General features: G+C 44.0%; 1 protein-coding gene across 5 annotated transcripts in view; it reads right to left on the bottom strand.

Moving 5' to 3' along the window:
• Nucleotides 1–294: 294 nt before the first annotated feature.
• Nucleotides 295–15,680, bottom strand: part of kctd10 (potassium channel tetramerization domain containing 10) — a 228,585-nt gene continuing 213,199 nt past the window's right edge. For 4 of the 5 annotated variants that reach the window (XM_063034491.1, XM_063034490.1, XM_063034488.1 and 1 more), the window contains 5 exons: nucleotides 12,629–12,798; nucleotides 6,441–6,527; nucleotides 4,990–5,042; nucleotides 3,694–3,889; nucleotides 295–1,186 (listed from right to left, as the gene is read on the bottom strand). In XM_063034491.1, coding sequence (XP_062890561.1) covers nucleotides 968–1,186; nucleotides 3,694–3,889; nucleotides 4,990–5,042; nucleotides 6,441–6,527; nucleotides 12,629–12,798 — 725 coding nt within the window. In that variant the 3' untranslated portion in view covers nucleotides 295–967. The remainder of the gene's footprint in view (nucleotides 1,187–3,693; nucleotides 3,890–4,989; nucleotides 5,043–6,440; nucleotides 6,528–12,628; nucleotides 12,799–15,680) is intronic. The other variant, XM_063034489.1, reaches the window with a different exon arrangement.

Here is a 15,680-nt window from a genome sequence, read left to right on the forward strand (position 1 = left end):
TGCGATCACGGCTTCAAAATGGAAAGCCACGATTCAAGCTTCCAATTATTTGCACAGCAAAAACATAATATACAATGGAGTAAAAGACAGGAGACAAATCGTAGGAAGAGGATTCCACATTACAAATCTACTGGGCTGCATTTTAGAGATTAAAGAGAGGCGTTGTGGGGCATTAGGAGTGATGGACTGGACATCGTGTAGCTCTCCAAAAGTAATGGATTGTAGCACTCTGGGGCAGCAAGAAAATCCAAACTACAGCAATATCTCTCTGGCTGGTAAATCAAAAAGACGGTGTAAATAAATAATTACGTTTACTCAGTGAGGAATACAAGTACAGCGTGGCCGATATGAAAGAAAAGGTTTTTTTGCTCAGCAATATGTTACAGCAATTAGTCATGTAAAAGGATTGCAATGACCATGAGAAAATGCTGGAGTACAGAACAGGACGGCAGTATTTGAAATAGAAAGAACAGGTATGAAGCATGATGTTCAATGAGAACACCATTCTGTCTCTCAGGTGTGTATTCACCCAATTTTCAACCCCTCCCCCCCCCCCCCGTCTCTAAGCTTATTCTCAGCAGCATGCGGGGGGGGGGGGTTTGGCAGGGTTCAAAGAGCTACATATGGAGAAAGTGCAGCATATCTGTTAACATAAACACATTATTTTTAAAAGTAACATCCTGTACATTTAAACACGCAGTACCTTGCTTATTCAGTGAATAGGGTAAATTTTAAGGCTAGAATTTAGCAGTGCAGCCAAGTTCCCACTTTTGATTTGCAATTCTCCAGACTTCACGTACTGCATCTCATGAAATCATCCTCTGGCTAAGTGCTTTCACCCATTTTCCACTGTTAAACTTTGCAAGAGCTCCATTCGGCGACAGCGTTTTTCTGTTCTCTCTTTCTCCGAGGAAGGAAGGGATGAAGGATTGGATCTGGGCAGCCTTTCAGCCGGATGATTTACTCCTCACTGATGGAGGTGTGACCGGTCATCTGGACGCTTGATGTGAATCCTCCGAACTCGTTCAATCCTCTCCCGCTCCTCCTCCTCTTCGATGTGGTGAGAGCGGCCGGCAGCTCCACCCGTCGCCTCGAGCAGAGCGTTGTCTGGCCCGCGCCCATCCTGAGTCTCATACAGCAAAATATTTAGAGTCTCTTCATAGATTCGGGCTTCAGGGAACTCAACCTGCAGGAGTGACAAGCCATCAATGCTGTACACCAATCCAACACATTTCATTTGAGTAGTATGAAAGAGTTGGCACAATTCACACCTTATTTCACAACATACTGTTAAAACTGGACACAGGAGACCAGAAAGCCTCAACACCGGGATATTGAGCCCATAAAAAAAGTGGGTGCACATTTATAGTGTTTTTCATAATATCTTGCACTGTTTTATACCCAAACCTTTTTTTGAAATGTATTCAAGATTGTTTATTCTCATTCTTCAGTACACCAGTGTAAAGAAGAACAAAATGATTTTCCTCTGGATCCCATGCAGCATAAAACAACAGCATTAAGCATAAAAGACAATAAATATAAAAGCAATTCTATAAAACACAATGTACAAATAACAGTAAGTGGCAGTGCATGGGGGAGGGATGAGGGGCTGTGGGAGAGGAGTGCCTGATGCAGTCATTATAATTGTAGATGATACCCATCCATGCATAGCAAGCACCCACAAACGGCAGAGATCATTTAGATTGCCTGGCAATTTTATTGGGACAGGGAATGGACACCAGGATATCTCCTCCGTTTTTCTTCAACTGGTACCCACCCTGAGCTTATGTGGGTCTTAGTTTAATGCCTCTTGGATAACAAGCTGTCTAAAAGTAGAGGGAATAAAACAGTACGCAGTCTGCTTGAAATGGATAGCTGATACACGTGGACTTCCTTCAGAAATCCAGGCCATCTTCAAGATGGAAGTCTGTCTTTTCCTTTGAGTTAACCCAATGGGCAGGCCATGAAATTCCTGTTTGAATGACTTTAAACACCTTTGCCTCAGTTCACCTGAAGGAAATGCTTCAAGGTTTGCATACAATCAAAAATCCAATCTTTCAATAAACATGCCACCTTCCACTGGTCATCGCTACCTGGATCTTACATTTCACTGATTAATCTGACAGTTTTCAACATCAAACAGCATTTTATGATGAAACAGTATTACAATACTTTGATCACAAAACACATATCACTAGCTAGTGTTAGAAACAAAAACTCCCAATAAAACTTTGTAATACAAAACATTAATATTAGTTTCTACTTCTCAGCGCAGTACTGACACCCCCCCCCGCCCCCACCCTAATCTCAGGGACTGAAGAGTACATAGCTTCTTCACCATTAGTTCAACTGTGTGGCTAGTAAGTTAAAGGAAGATTTATCCTGAGATCACGATGACACCATGCTATTTTACATGAACTCCTTGGAGCAAGCAGCCACAAGTTCCCGGGTGCCAACATCTCAGAAGATCATGGTTAGGCAAATGAAGGCATACCCGTGGTTATACTTCATTAGGAGGTTACTTGTCAACAAAGTATTCTAGCAAATCTTTACAAATGTAGGTGGAGAGCTTTCTGTCTGGCTGTATCATCCACTTCTCATTACTAACACCGAGGTAATGGTACAGGAGGCTGAAGATGCACACTTAACATTTTATGAATTGCCTCTTCATCTCCATCACATATTTCTGAATGGTCCATGAACACTACCTCACTATTTTGCCATTATTTTAAATATTCTTATTGTAAGATGTGGTAATGCCTCCACAAAACAAATTTCTTGACAAATGTCAGCCATAAATCACATTCTAATTCAGCCATAATTCAGTGAGTAGAACCTGTCCAAACTAAAAGACTGTGGGGTTCAAGACCTATTGCAGACTTAAAACAAGATGCTAGGTCACTACACCTGGAATGTTGTTCTAAGAGGTAGGATATTTGATTTATTGGATACATGCAAAAGATTCCATGGGGCAACTTCTGACATCGTTGAGTGTGAGCCTGAAGACACACACCAACAGCAACAGCTTCCTCCCTTCTGCCATCAGATTTCTGAATGGACAATTAACCCATTCACACTACCTCATTACTACTTTTTTCACACTACTTAATTAAAAGATATTTTTACTGTAATTTACAGTTTTTAGAATGCATTGCAAAGTACTGCGGCTGCAAAACAACAACTTTACAACATATGCTGGTGATATTAAACCTGATTCTGAGGAGAAGGCAAGTGATGTCTGGTGCTTTGGCCGATGTGAATCCCTCAACCACGAGATAATTTGTTTGCCAAGTATCAGATGTGTTAAAAATTGTTGAGGATAGATCTTTCTCTTGTTTCTTTCTCATTGGAACACTGACTACACTACACGTTCACTTCACAGCGAAGTACTTTGTGCCCAGAGATGAACGATGCCATACGACTGGGAGAACATCTCCTTTTCATCTCATGATAATTTCATTACCATTCACTACAGTAAACAGCAATTGCCTTGGCAACAGTGAACGGCTCATTAAAGCACTGACACATTCAAAAACACTGAAAAATCTTATTTCATGGCAAAACTAAACCATAAATTTGACTTAAAATTAAAAGGCAAGGTCAGCCAGTAACCGAGGAGAGCACAAGTCCACTGAGTTAGTTCACAGGAGGAGCCTATCAGTAAATAAAAAGTAGGTTCGAACTGAAACCCACCTTGGTCTGTTTCTTTTCTGTGGCGTACACAATGGAAGTGCAGCACACCTCAGCAATCTTTCGACCTTGTCCATAGAAGGACCAGCAGCAGATTTCATCGCCGAGGACGTCCTTAATGAAAAGCACTCTGCCATTGAAGCGCAGAGACAACTTGTCGAATAACTCTATGTTCTTCAGCATGTTATCATCAGAATTGCTGAAAACACAGTAAGTTGTATTTAGTTTGGTATCACTTGGTCAGAACCTCAAATTTAATTTCTGACTGACAGAATCATCAACAGAGAGTGAATGGTGATGGGTAACAAATTTCCCAATGTGTAACAGAACAATGGGATTTCAATCACGGTGAAGCATTTGAAATGTTCAAAGATGTAATAGGTGCCTTATTAAAAATAAGTTCACTTTTTCCTCCTTGCAGACAAAAGTTTTAAGCCCTTAAACTTTAGAATTCTGATTCTCTCTCCTTCATTGAACAGCTTCCAGACATACATCTCTGATTGAGCTTCTGATTATCTGTTTCAACACCTTCTTATGTAACTTGGGTGTCAAATCCTGCTCGATGGCACTCCTGTGAAGCGCCTTGGAATGCTGTACTACATACAAGGTGCTGTGAGATACAAGTGTTAAGCTGGGGATCGTCTGGTGCTGGGGTAAAAGAATAGCATTTCCACTGATCATGAGAGCAGCACAATGGCTGTGTTCCGAGAATAGTTATCCAGAGATCTGGACTAATAATCTAAAGACATTTAAATATTATCATGGGAACTGGAAATCACATCAACCTAAAATAAGAGCTAAAAAAATGAAATGTTTGAGACACTAAGCTGGGCACCACATCTGTTTTAAGTTGCAAGTCGCCCAATCTGTGATATTGGCTCAGATTTCCTCTCCCTTGGCACAGGCTGACTTGCTACGCATGTCCTTCAACCTTGCAACTCACACCGTTTCACATTCCTTTGCTGGTACCCTCACTTCCTAAGTACAGGTTGAGCACCACTTGTTCAGAGTGCTTGGGGCTGGAATGGTTTCAAATTTTGGAATGTTTGGAATTTTTGAAAGTTGCTTGGATTTTAGCATCTACAGATTTTCTCATCTTGAGCAACCAACCCATGACTGCCCACTTCATCTGTGACCTAGTGATGGAAACCCACTCCATCAGTCTCTGGGAAGTGAAACTGTTGGCCACTTCCAGTGTACACCAATCATTAGGCAACTGTTAGAACTACAGTGGTCTTCTAAACACCTGCAGAAAGTGTCCAAGAGTACATGTGGCACTTAACTATGACCCACACTTACCTAGTGTAAGAGTATTTGTTGTTGCTTCTGTTATACAACAGTTTCACTGCGGGCTGTAAAGAGAAAAGAAAATCAGGCTGAACATGTGAAAAACAAACTAGACAATTAATAAGATCTGCTACACAGTCTAAGCAGCACATCACAGCCTGTCAATCCAGCTATCCACAATCTGCTGGTAACTGCCTGCAGGACTGAGAAGCCCTGGCTGTGAACGATCACTTTATCAACTCTGAACCATGCTCTGTCGCAGGAACAACATTTTTATTGACATGCTGTGCAGTTGGATTCCCCATGAGGGACTAACCCTCAGATGTTGCACCATCACTCTTGGTGCAGTAACCCTAACCCCACTGGAATATGCTTCTGTGCAGAAGAATGTACAGGGGAAGACAAGTACCTTTATTTTTTGTCTGCTATATTTAAATTATGATTTCAACTGATTATTTGCTTTTTGGCATTTTGGTTTACCATTGTCACATGTACCAAGATACAATGTAGCGCTTGTCTTGCATTCTGTTCACGCAGATCAGATCATTATGCAACACACTGAGATCGAATAGAAAAGTGTAGCTAAGGCGTAAAAACTACAAAAGAAAGTGCAGGGTCAAAACACAATAGTCTGAGGACAAGAATCCATCTTCTCATACAAGAATCTGCTAAGAGTGGGGTAGAAGCTGTACGAGTCTGGTGGCACATTATTTCAGGGATAAAATCTGACCTCCAGTCTTGTGGTGCATGCTTTCAGGGGTAGAAGCTATCTTCTCGTCTGGTGGTATGTGTTTTCTGCCCAATGAGGGAAGAAGAGAGAATGATCAGCATGGGTAGGGTCTATGATTATGCTGACAGTTTTAGTGAAGCAGTGAGAAATATAGACAGAGTGTATAGTAGATATAGACGAGAGTGTATAGTAAATATAGACAGAGGCTGGGGTTCCTGTGATGTGCTGAGCTGAGCCCCCAACTTCCTGTCTGGGGAATGAAGTGCAGGAAACTGTCTTCGCGTAGAAGAATGAGGGGAGATTTGATAGTGGTATATAAAATTATGATGGGTATAGATAGAGTGAATGCAAACAGGCTTTTTCCACTGAGGCAAGGGGAGAAAAAAACTAGAGGACATGGGTTAAGGGTGAGGGGGGAAAAGTTTAAAGGGAATATTAGGGGGGGCTTCTTCACACAGAGAGTGGTGATGAGCTGCCAGACGAGGTGGTAAATGCAGGTTCTTTTTTAACATTTACTAATAAATTAGACAGATACATGGATGGGAGGTGTATGGTGGGATATGGTCTGTGCGCAGGTCAGTGGGACTAGGCAGAAAATAGTTCGGCACAGCCAAGAAGGGCAAAAAGGCCTGTTTCTGTGCTGTAGTTTTTCTATGGTTTTCTAAATGATGCCATACTGAAAAGTCACCAGCATTTACACCTTCCTTTCAGGGTGCATTCCAAATGCTCTAACCTTATTAGATGTCGCTATCAATCGTTGTTCCTCCTTGTTAGATGTGATGACAGGAACTTTACAGAAAGGTTCATAAGTTTCTTTCTGCTGCAAGACAAAGAACGTTTCAAATCTGAAAACATTTTCAAACATTAACACAGAGCGCAGCTCAGTTCAGAGACCATCATTTCTAAGAACTGTTATAAAGACAGGTAGAATAAAAATGATGAAAAATTGAGCCCATCACACAGATCCAGAGTCTGGTACTCTCCGAGTGAACAGAGAAATGTACAAGCCCTTTGGCCCATGTTGTGCCGACCTTTCAACCTGTTCCTCCCCACTAGCCATCCATCATCTTTCCTTCCATCCACATGCCTAAGAATCTCTTAAATGTCCCTAATGCATCTGGCTCTATCACCACCCCTGGCAGCACATTCCATGCACCTATCACTGTGAAAAAGCCTACCGCGGACATCCTCCCACACCTTTCTCCAATTACCTTCAACTTATGCCCCCCTTGTATTAGCCATTTCTGCCCTGGGTTAAAAGTCTCTGGCTGTCATCTCTATCTATGCCTCTGATCATCTTGTACACCTCTATCAAGTCACCTCTCATCCTCCTTCCTTCCGAAGAGCAAAGCCCGAGCTCACTTAACCTTTCCTCAAAGACACGTTCTCCAATCCAGAAGTAATTAACATGAACACCTTTCTTTCTAGTAACAATGTTTGGGGACTTGATCCACCACAGTGTTTTTTTTAAACTTGATCGGGATGAGGGGAGGGGTGGATGGACGGTGGTAGTGGGAGGAAGGGAAAAGCAAAAAGAAAAATCACTTTCAGGACCATGAACTTATCTTCACCATTATCTGTCCTTATTCCAACTTCTCATTTTACAGTATGTGGCCCTCTAGAGCAGGGGCTCCCAAGCTGGAGACCCCAGACCCCTCAGTTAACGGGAGGGTCCATGGCATAAAAAAGATTGGGAACCCCCGCTCTGAAGATTCCTCTGATCTACCTTGTATGAATGATGAAAAGGCAAAGCATGGGCAACTCTTCCTCAACCTCACCCTTCAGACCAGAGAGACTGGCCTTGTTGGCCCACGACTGAACCATTCCCAGGACAGTGCCCTTACATCCCCAAGCAGAACTGGATGCAAGGGGTCACAGTACAACCGGAACAGGGTTTGGAATAAAGAACTCACATCGGTAAACTCACTAATCTAGCAGTCTGGACAGCATCAGTTACAGTTATTGGCCACACCATGGTCTCCAGTCATTCACTCTGAAAACTAAACTGCATTAAATAAAACTCAACAATGCCTTTCTTTTAATCTGCTATCCCACCCACACCCCCATCCTATGCCCTCCCCTGTTACATACACTCATTTCTGATTTGTTGTCCTTATTGCCTGACACTTTGCCATGATGTCACACTTACCATTACTGGCACATCAGCTGTCCATTTCTAACTTGTCAAGATGGACATCTACAACCCATCCAGCACTCTACAGATTGCATTCCTCTGATGGGCAAAGCACTGATCACCCCTGCACTATCATACTTCTATTCTTCCCTGAACCTCTACACCTTCCTCTCTCCTTTGAAAAGCTTTCTCAACATCCATTTCTTCAGCCAAGCCGCAGTTATATCTTCTAAGTAGTTTATGACACCATGCTTGGGGAGTTCCTCTTGTGCATTTTAAGCACCTTATGATGGGCTTGCTCTTCAGTGACTGGATACTTGGGATTTATCTCTTCTGCCTCCTTCCTTTCCAGCGTCTTGGCCCAAAACATTGACTCCTGAGGTACTGACTGACTTGCTGAGTTTCTCCAGCACTGTGCGCCTGTGTGTTGCTCAAGACTTTTAGCACTTTCAGAATCTCTCGTGTTGGTGATTGCATGTGTTTATTTCCAGAGAATATTGCAAATAACTGGGATGATAGGTGGGGGCGCCGATGCTTTTAGCTGTTGGGAGGGGCAGGGTCAGTCGTTGCCTTGCTGCCGCATGTGCGTGGGAGTGGGGAGGGGGGCTTTGGTGTTCTAACATTTAACTGTCATTCTTTGGAGGCAATCCTCTGTTTTCATGGACGTTTGCGAAGAAAAAGTTTCAGGATTTCTCTGTTAAATGTACCTATTGAAATCTACTGATAATCATGATGTTAAGATTTATACTACCTTTAGGTAGGCTGCTCTGAATTCCGATTCATCGCTCCTATACCTGTTAACGTTGGTTCCTATTCAGTTAGAGGTTAACATTAAAATTCCCAATTCTGATCCCATTTTCAAATATGTTTATGCTCTTGCCTAAGCCACTACCAGTGAAAGTTCCAATTGGTAACAGCTTGTCACAATGTGCCAATTAAGGCACGGTAGGAACTAAGCCCAAGTAAGTCTTGCCTCTCTGTTCAATATCTTCAGGTCCTCCAAAATCTCAGCCCTGCCAATTCCACCTCTTGTACTTTTCTATTTGACTGAGCTATTGGCCACACAGCTACCTCCATATATGGCTTGGTGGAATATTTTGCTTTGTTTTAAAAGGTTTACATAATACAAGCAAATATCATTTGACTGAGGCGGTAAAGAAATGAACTAATAAACATCTTTTCGGCAGTTCTGGGATGGAGAAATCTTTTTTTTTCCTGGCAGGGGAAATCCTGAACAAAACATTGCACTTTAAATTGAAGCATAACCATTGAGCAGGGATATCATGCACTGAAAACATTCATACATGGATATCAGGGTTACGGTTTGAAGCACCATGATTGAGGAAAGGTATCATTCTGATTAGTGACCAGACAGGCTCAAGATGCTAAATGACATACTCCTTTTCCAAGTCTTTGTCCCGTGAATCACATTACTCTTTACCTGTACAATGAATTACATGAATATTCACCTGTACTTGAATAAGTTCTACAAACATCTTCATTCCCACCTTCTAAATTTAAGCTCCAAAGCAACATAAATTATTACCTATAAGAGATTCTGCAGATGCTAGAAACCCAAGCAACACACACAAAATCAGCGAGTTCCGTGTTCGCCATGATGCGGAACACTTCTTCCGCTGTCTCCGTCTCCGAGCCTACTTCTTTGGCAAGGACTCTTCCACCCCCACCGGTGACCCCTTCTCCCGTCTTCAACCCTCCTCTTCTTCATGGACACCCCGCTCTGGTCTTCTGCCTGCTCTGGATCTCTTTATTGCTAACTGTCGACGGGACATCAACTGTCTTGACTTCACCGCACCTTGTTCCCATTCCAACCTCACTCCTTCGGAACGCTCTGCTCTCCACTCCTTCCGCACTAATCCTAACCTTACTACTAAACCCGCCAATAAGGTGGGTGCTGTTGTAGTCTGGCGTACTGACCTCTACCTTACCGAGGCACAGCGATAACTCGCGGATACCTCCTCTTATTTACCCCTCGATCGTGACCCCCACTAAGGAGCACCAGGCCATTGTCTCCCACACCATCACCGACTTTATCCGCTCAGGGGATCTCCCATCCACTGCTACCAACCTTATAGTTCCCACACCTCGCACTTCCCGTTTCTACCTCCTACCCAAGATCCACGAACCTGCCTGTCCTGGCAGACCTATTGTCTCAGCTTGCTCCTGCCCCACTGAACTTGTTTCTGCATACCTCGACACAGTTTTATTCCCCCTTGTTCAATCCATGTTCGTGACACTTCTCATGCTCTTAAACTTTTTGATGATTTTAAGTTCCCTGGCCTCCACCACTTTATTTTCACCATGGATGTCCAGTCCCTATATGCTTCCATCCCCCATCAGGAAGGTCTCAAAGCTCTCCACTTCTTTTTGGATTCCAGACCTAATCAGTTCCCCCCTACCACCAGTCTGCTCCGTCTAGCGGAATTAGTCCTTACTCTTAATAATTTCTCCTTTGGCTCCTCCCACTTCCTCCAAACTAAAGGTGTAGCAATGGGCACCCGTATGGGTCCTAGCTCTGCCTGCCTTTTTGTTGGGTTTGTGGAACAATCTATGTTCCGTACCTATTCTGGTATCTGTCCCCCACTTTTCCTTCACTGCATCGACGACTGCATTGGCGCTGCTTCCTGCACGCATGCTGAGCTCATTGACTTTATTAACTTTGCCTCTAACTTTCACCCTGCCCTCAAGTTAACCTGGTTCATTTCCAACACCTCCCTCCCCTTTCTAGATCTTTCTGTCTCTACCTCTGGTGAGAGCTTATCTACTGATGTTTACTATAAGCCTACTGACTCTCACAGCTATCTGGACTATTCCTCTTCTCACCCTGTCTCTTGCAAAAACGCCATCCCCTTCTCGCAATTCCTCCGTCTTTGCCGCATCTGCTCTCAGGATGAGGCTTTTCATTCCAGGACGAGGGAGATGTCCTCCTTTTTCAAAGAAAGGGGCTTCCCTTCCTCCACCATCAACTCTGCTCTCAAACGCATCTCCCCCATTTCACGCACATCTGCTCTCACTCCATCCTCCCGCCACCCCACTAGGAATAGGGTTCCTCTGGTCCTCACCTACCACCCCACCAGCCTCCGGATCCAACATATTATTCTCCGTAACTACCACCACCTCCAACGGGATCCCACCACAAAGCACATCTTTTCCTCCCCACCCCACCCCTGCTTTCCGCAGGGATCACTCTCTACGCGACTCCCTTGTCCATTCGTTCCCCCCCCATCCCTCCCCACTGATCTCCCTCCTGGCACTTATCCTTGTAAGCGGAACAAGTGCTACACATGCCCTTACACTTCCTCCCTTACCACCATTCAGGGCCCCAGACAGTCCTTCCAGGTGAGGCGACACTTCACCTGTGAGTCGGCTGGGGTGATATACTGCGTCCAGTGCTCCTGATGTGGCCTTCTATATATTGGCGAGACCCGATGCAGACTGGGAGACCGCTTTGCTGAACACCTACGCTCTGTCCGCCAGAGAAAACAGGATCTCCCAGTGGCCACACATTTTAATTCCACTTCCCATTCCCATTCTGACATGTCTATCCACAGCCTCCTCTACTGTAAAGATGAAGCCACACTCAGGTGGAGGAACAACACCTTATATTCCGTCTGGGTAGCCTCCAACCTGATGGCATGAACATTGACTTCTCTAACTTCCGCTAATGCCCCACCTCCCCCTCGTACCCCATCCGTTATTTATTTTTATACACACATTCTTTCTCTCACTCTCCTTTTTCTCCCTCTGTCCCTCTGACTATACCCCTTGCCCATCCTCTGGGTTCTCCCCCCCCCCTTTGTCTTTCTCCCCGGACCTCCTGTCCCATGATCCTCTCATATCCCCTTTGCCAATCACCTATCCAGCTCTTGGCTCCATCCCTCCCCCTCTTGTCTTCTATCATTTTGGATCTCCCCCTCCCCCTCCCAAATCTCTTACTAACTCTTCCTTCAGTTAGTCCTGACGAAGGGTCTCGGCCCGAAACGTCGACTGTACCTCTTCCTAGAGATGCTGCCTGGCCTGCTGCGTTCACCAGCAACTTTGATGTGAAATGCTGGAAGAACTCAGCAGGGCAGGTAACATCTACAGGAAAAAAAAATACAGTCAATGTTTCCGGCCGAGACCCTTTCTGAAACGTTGACTGTACTTTTTTCCATAGATTCGTGTGTTGCATAAATTATTACCTCACTAGTTTTGCCTTTTCTGTTCTTATTTAGCATTCTATATATTTAATACATTACTTATTTAATATATATAATTTCTTCTTGTAATTTGTAGTATATGTTATCTATTGCACTGTACTGCTGCTGCAAAACAATAAACTTCACGACATACATCAGAGATACCAAATCTGATTCCTTACTAATCCTTTACCAATTAAATGTCCTCAGGCTCCTTGTCTCAAACATGATTTTGTTGTACAGGCAGACCTTCACTAATCCGACTACCTGCAATCTGGTTCCTTCCATAATCCGGCACTGATTATGCTTAATGTGATCCTTCTGTAATTCGGCATTTCCACTAATCTGGCACTCCTCAGGTCCCAGTGGTGCCGGATTAGTGAAGGTCGACCTGTATTAATTTTATGACAACTCTTAAAGCTGAAGAGAAGGGAATTATTCAGGAAGCCAGTTTAGATGTGTAGGACTAGTATTTTGGTCAGGTTTAATAGGCTTTCTTCCCAACCTGTGTGACAAGTGCATTCTTGGCAATCATTTGCTAATGTTTCTACAAGACCTGATGTCTGAAGACCATGAGGGTGGTTTTACCTGAAGGGCAGCTTGACACTCCTCCACTAGCCCCTGTACCAGGTAGTATTTGGCCTCAGCCAATAGTTCCTCGATTTCACGGTTAGTTTCTGGCAATGGCACAGCTCCATCCCGGAGGTAGTTCAGCACAGCACCAAAGTGCTTGCCGCAGCGGTCAATTAAAATCCAGCCTGAGAAAAAAAAGAGACATTAAGGTGCTCATCTTAGCTTGAACTCCCCCACATACTCTGAGCATTTTGTGGCATTCTGCCGGCTGTGAACAAAGGTCCTTGCATGGTTCCTGCGCAAGCTCAAATGCCCGAAGCCCACCACCTTCTCAAAATTGCATGCAGTCCAACTGGAGATCAAAAACAAGACCCATGAGAAGTAAAGACTGGTACTTCACATCACATCAGTGGAGACCTGAAAGGGACTGAATGATTTCTTCTGGCATTGATGTCAGGTTGCTCTCAAACCAGTGTAATGTAAATGACTGATATTCAGACAGTTATTTTCCAGACTAAATTGTCTGCAACTGAAGTTCTGTTACAGGATTTTCATTGTCATTGTTTGGTTAATTTCTTATTCTCTTAAATTTTTGTTTCCCTTGTTCAGATACAGTGGACATAGAGGATGTCTTTGATAGTGAAGGAGTCCAGGATCAGAGGATATAGCCTCAAAAGAAAGACATCCCTTTAGAACAGAGATGAGGAGGAATTTCTTTCACCAGAGGGCAGTGAATCGGTGGAATTCATTGCCGTAGAAAGCTGTGGAGGCCAAGTTATTGGGTATATTTAAGTGGGCGTTGATAAGTCTTGACCAGTAAGGGCAAAGGTTAAAAGGAGAAGACAGACAAATGTGTTTGAGAGGGATAATAAATGGCAGAGCAGACTCAATGAGATGAATGGCCTAATTCTGCTCCTGAAGAGGAGTCTTGGCCTGAAATGTTGACTGTCCACAGACTCTGCCTGACCTGAGTTCCTCCAGCGTTGTATGTGTTGGTTTGGAGTTCCAGCATCGGTGTTCCTCGTGTTTCTCTTACGTTCCTCATTTTCTTTCCCCAGCAGTGTTTAGTTTCTTCCCAAAGAAAACCTTCAGGCTGTTCACAATGCTGTTCTCATGATGAACTGTGCGCAGCCCAGTTAACCTGGGTCAGCTGCCTCCATACTGGAGAACAGTCTGCATGACTAATAACAGGAACCGTACATGCGGAAACCACACTCAGTAAAGCTTCATCACTGCACACCTAGTTAGCTGTTGTTTTATCTTCTCAGATAAACCTTACTTCGCAAACAGCTGGATTACGCTGAGCAACACACAACGTGCTGGAGGAATTCAGCAGGTCGAGCAGCATCAGGTCATGCCAAGTTCCTCCGGCTGTCTCATGGTTCCTCCAGATGGCACTAGTGAGCTACTGGACGTGCAGGTACTCAGTACTGCCCCCAGGTGGGCTGCCAATACCCTGCAGTTTGGCTGGTTAAAAACTGAACAGTAAAGATATTTTACTTTTAGCAATATAAAACACTGGATACAACAAGTAATTAAATAATAAGGCTCTATAGACACCCATTGATTGGCAAATGAAGAGATTCTAATAATTTAACTGCAGTTTCAGGATTATTCCAACTGCACAGTAGCTGTAACTACTGAACAGTAAATGTAGCTTTTAGCATAACCAGTCACCTGTGTTCAATTCCATCAGTTCTGTACGGAGTTTTATGTTCCACCTGTGACGGCATGGGTTTCGTCCGGGTGCCCTGGCTTCCTCCTCCCACATTCCAAAAACATGTGTGTTCATTGGTTAATCAGCCACATGTGCAATTGGGCTGCACAGCCTCACTGGGCCGGAGGGGTCTGTTTCCATGCTGTACCTCTAAAGTTGTAATCAAAGGCGATGAGGGGAGCTTTGCAGAGTTACCCAATAACTATCCGCATGCAGGTGAGAATGGAAACTGATGCCGAAGACGGGCGCATTGCTGCTCTGATGCCCCATGATGGATATGATGAATTAAAAACAAGTATCTACAAATCCATGGAAGTAGTTGCCAAATGCTAAGGTCAGGTTTGACCACTACGTGAAGATTGTCAATGACAAGCTGTACTGGCACCACCATTATCACAGATAAACTGCTGCCAAAAGAAATTCCTCCATCTCCATTTTAAATGGACTTCCCTCTATTTGGAGGCTGTGTCCTCTAGTCTTAGACTCTCCCACCACAGGAAACATCCTCTCCACATCCACTCTATCTGTGCCCTCCGGTCCTAGACTCCCCCACTATAGGAAGCATCCTCTCCACATCCACTCTATCTGTGTCCTCTGGTCCTAGACTCCCCCACGATAGGAAACATCCTCTCCATCAAAACCTTTAACCATTCAATAGGCTTCAGTTAGGTCACCCCTCATTCTTCTGAATTCCAGTCAATACAGGGCAGGGCAGAGCCATCAAACACTTCATATAACAAACCATTAAATTCACTACTGCGAAGCCTCTTCCGTGATGCCTACACTGAAGAAGTTTAAATCTTCTCTTCGATGGGAGTTCAGTGAAACCATCTCTCACTGCTCCCCATCTGTAATTTCTTCGGCTCTTCATCTTTTCGACCACATTTTGACTCAGACTCGCTATCACAGCCATACATCCTTTCTTGGAATGTGCCTCAGTCGCCAACTTACTCCATTTGGCTCCTATCATTTTGGATCTCCCCCTCCCCCTTTCAAATCTCTTACTAGCTCTTCCTTCAGTTAGTCCTGACGAAGGGTCTCGGCCTGAAACGTCGACTGTACCTCTTGCTAGAGATGCTGCCTGGCCTGCTGCGTTCACCAGCAACTTTGATGTGTGTTGCTCATTCAATCATGGAATTATTTTTGTCAAACTCCTTTAGACACTCTCCAGTGTCAACACATCCTTTCTAAGATAGGCAGCCTAAAACTGTACACAATACTCCAAGTGAGGTCTCACAAGTGCTTTATAAAGTTTCAACATTACATCCTTGCTTTTATGTTCTAGTCCTCTTGAAACAAATGCTAACATTGCATTTGCCTGCCTCACCACAGACTGAACCTGCAAATTAA

The sequence above is a fragment of the Mobula hypostoma genome, chromosome 27 (assembly GCF_963921235.1).
Source record: "Mobula hypostoma chromosome 27, sMobHyp1.1, whole genome shotgun sequence".
Lineage (NCBI taxonomy): Eukaryota > Metazoa > Chordata > Chondrichthyes > Myliobatiformes > Myliobatidae > Mobula > Mobula hypostoma.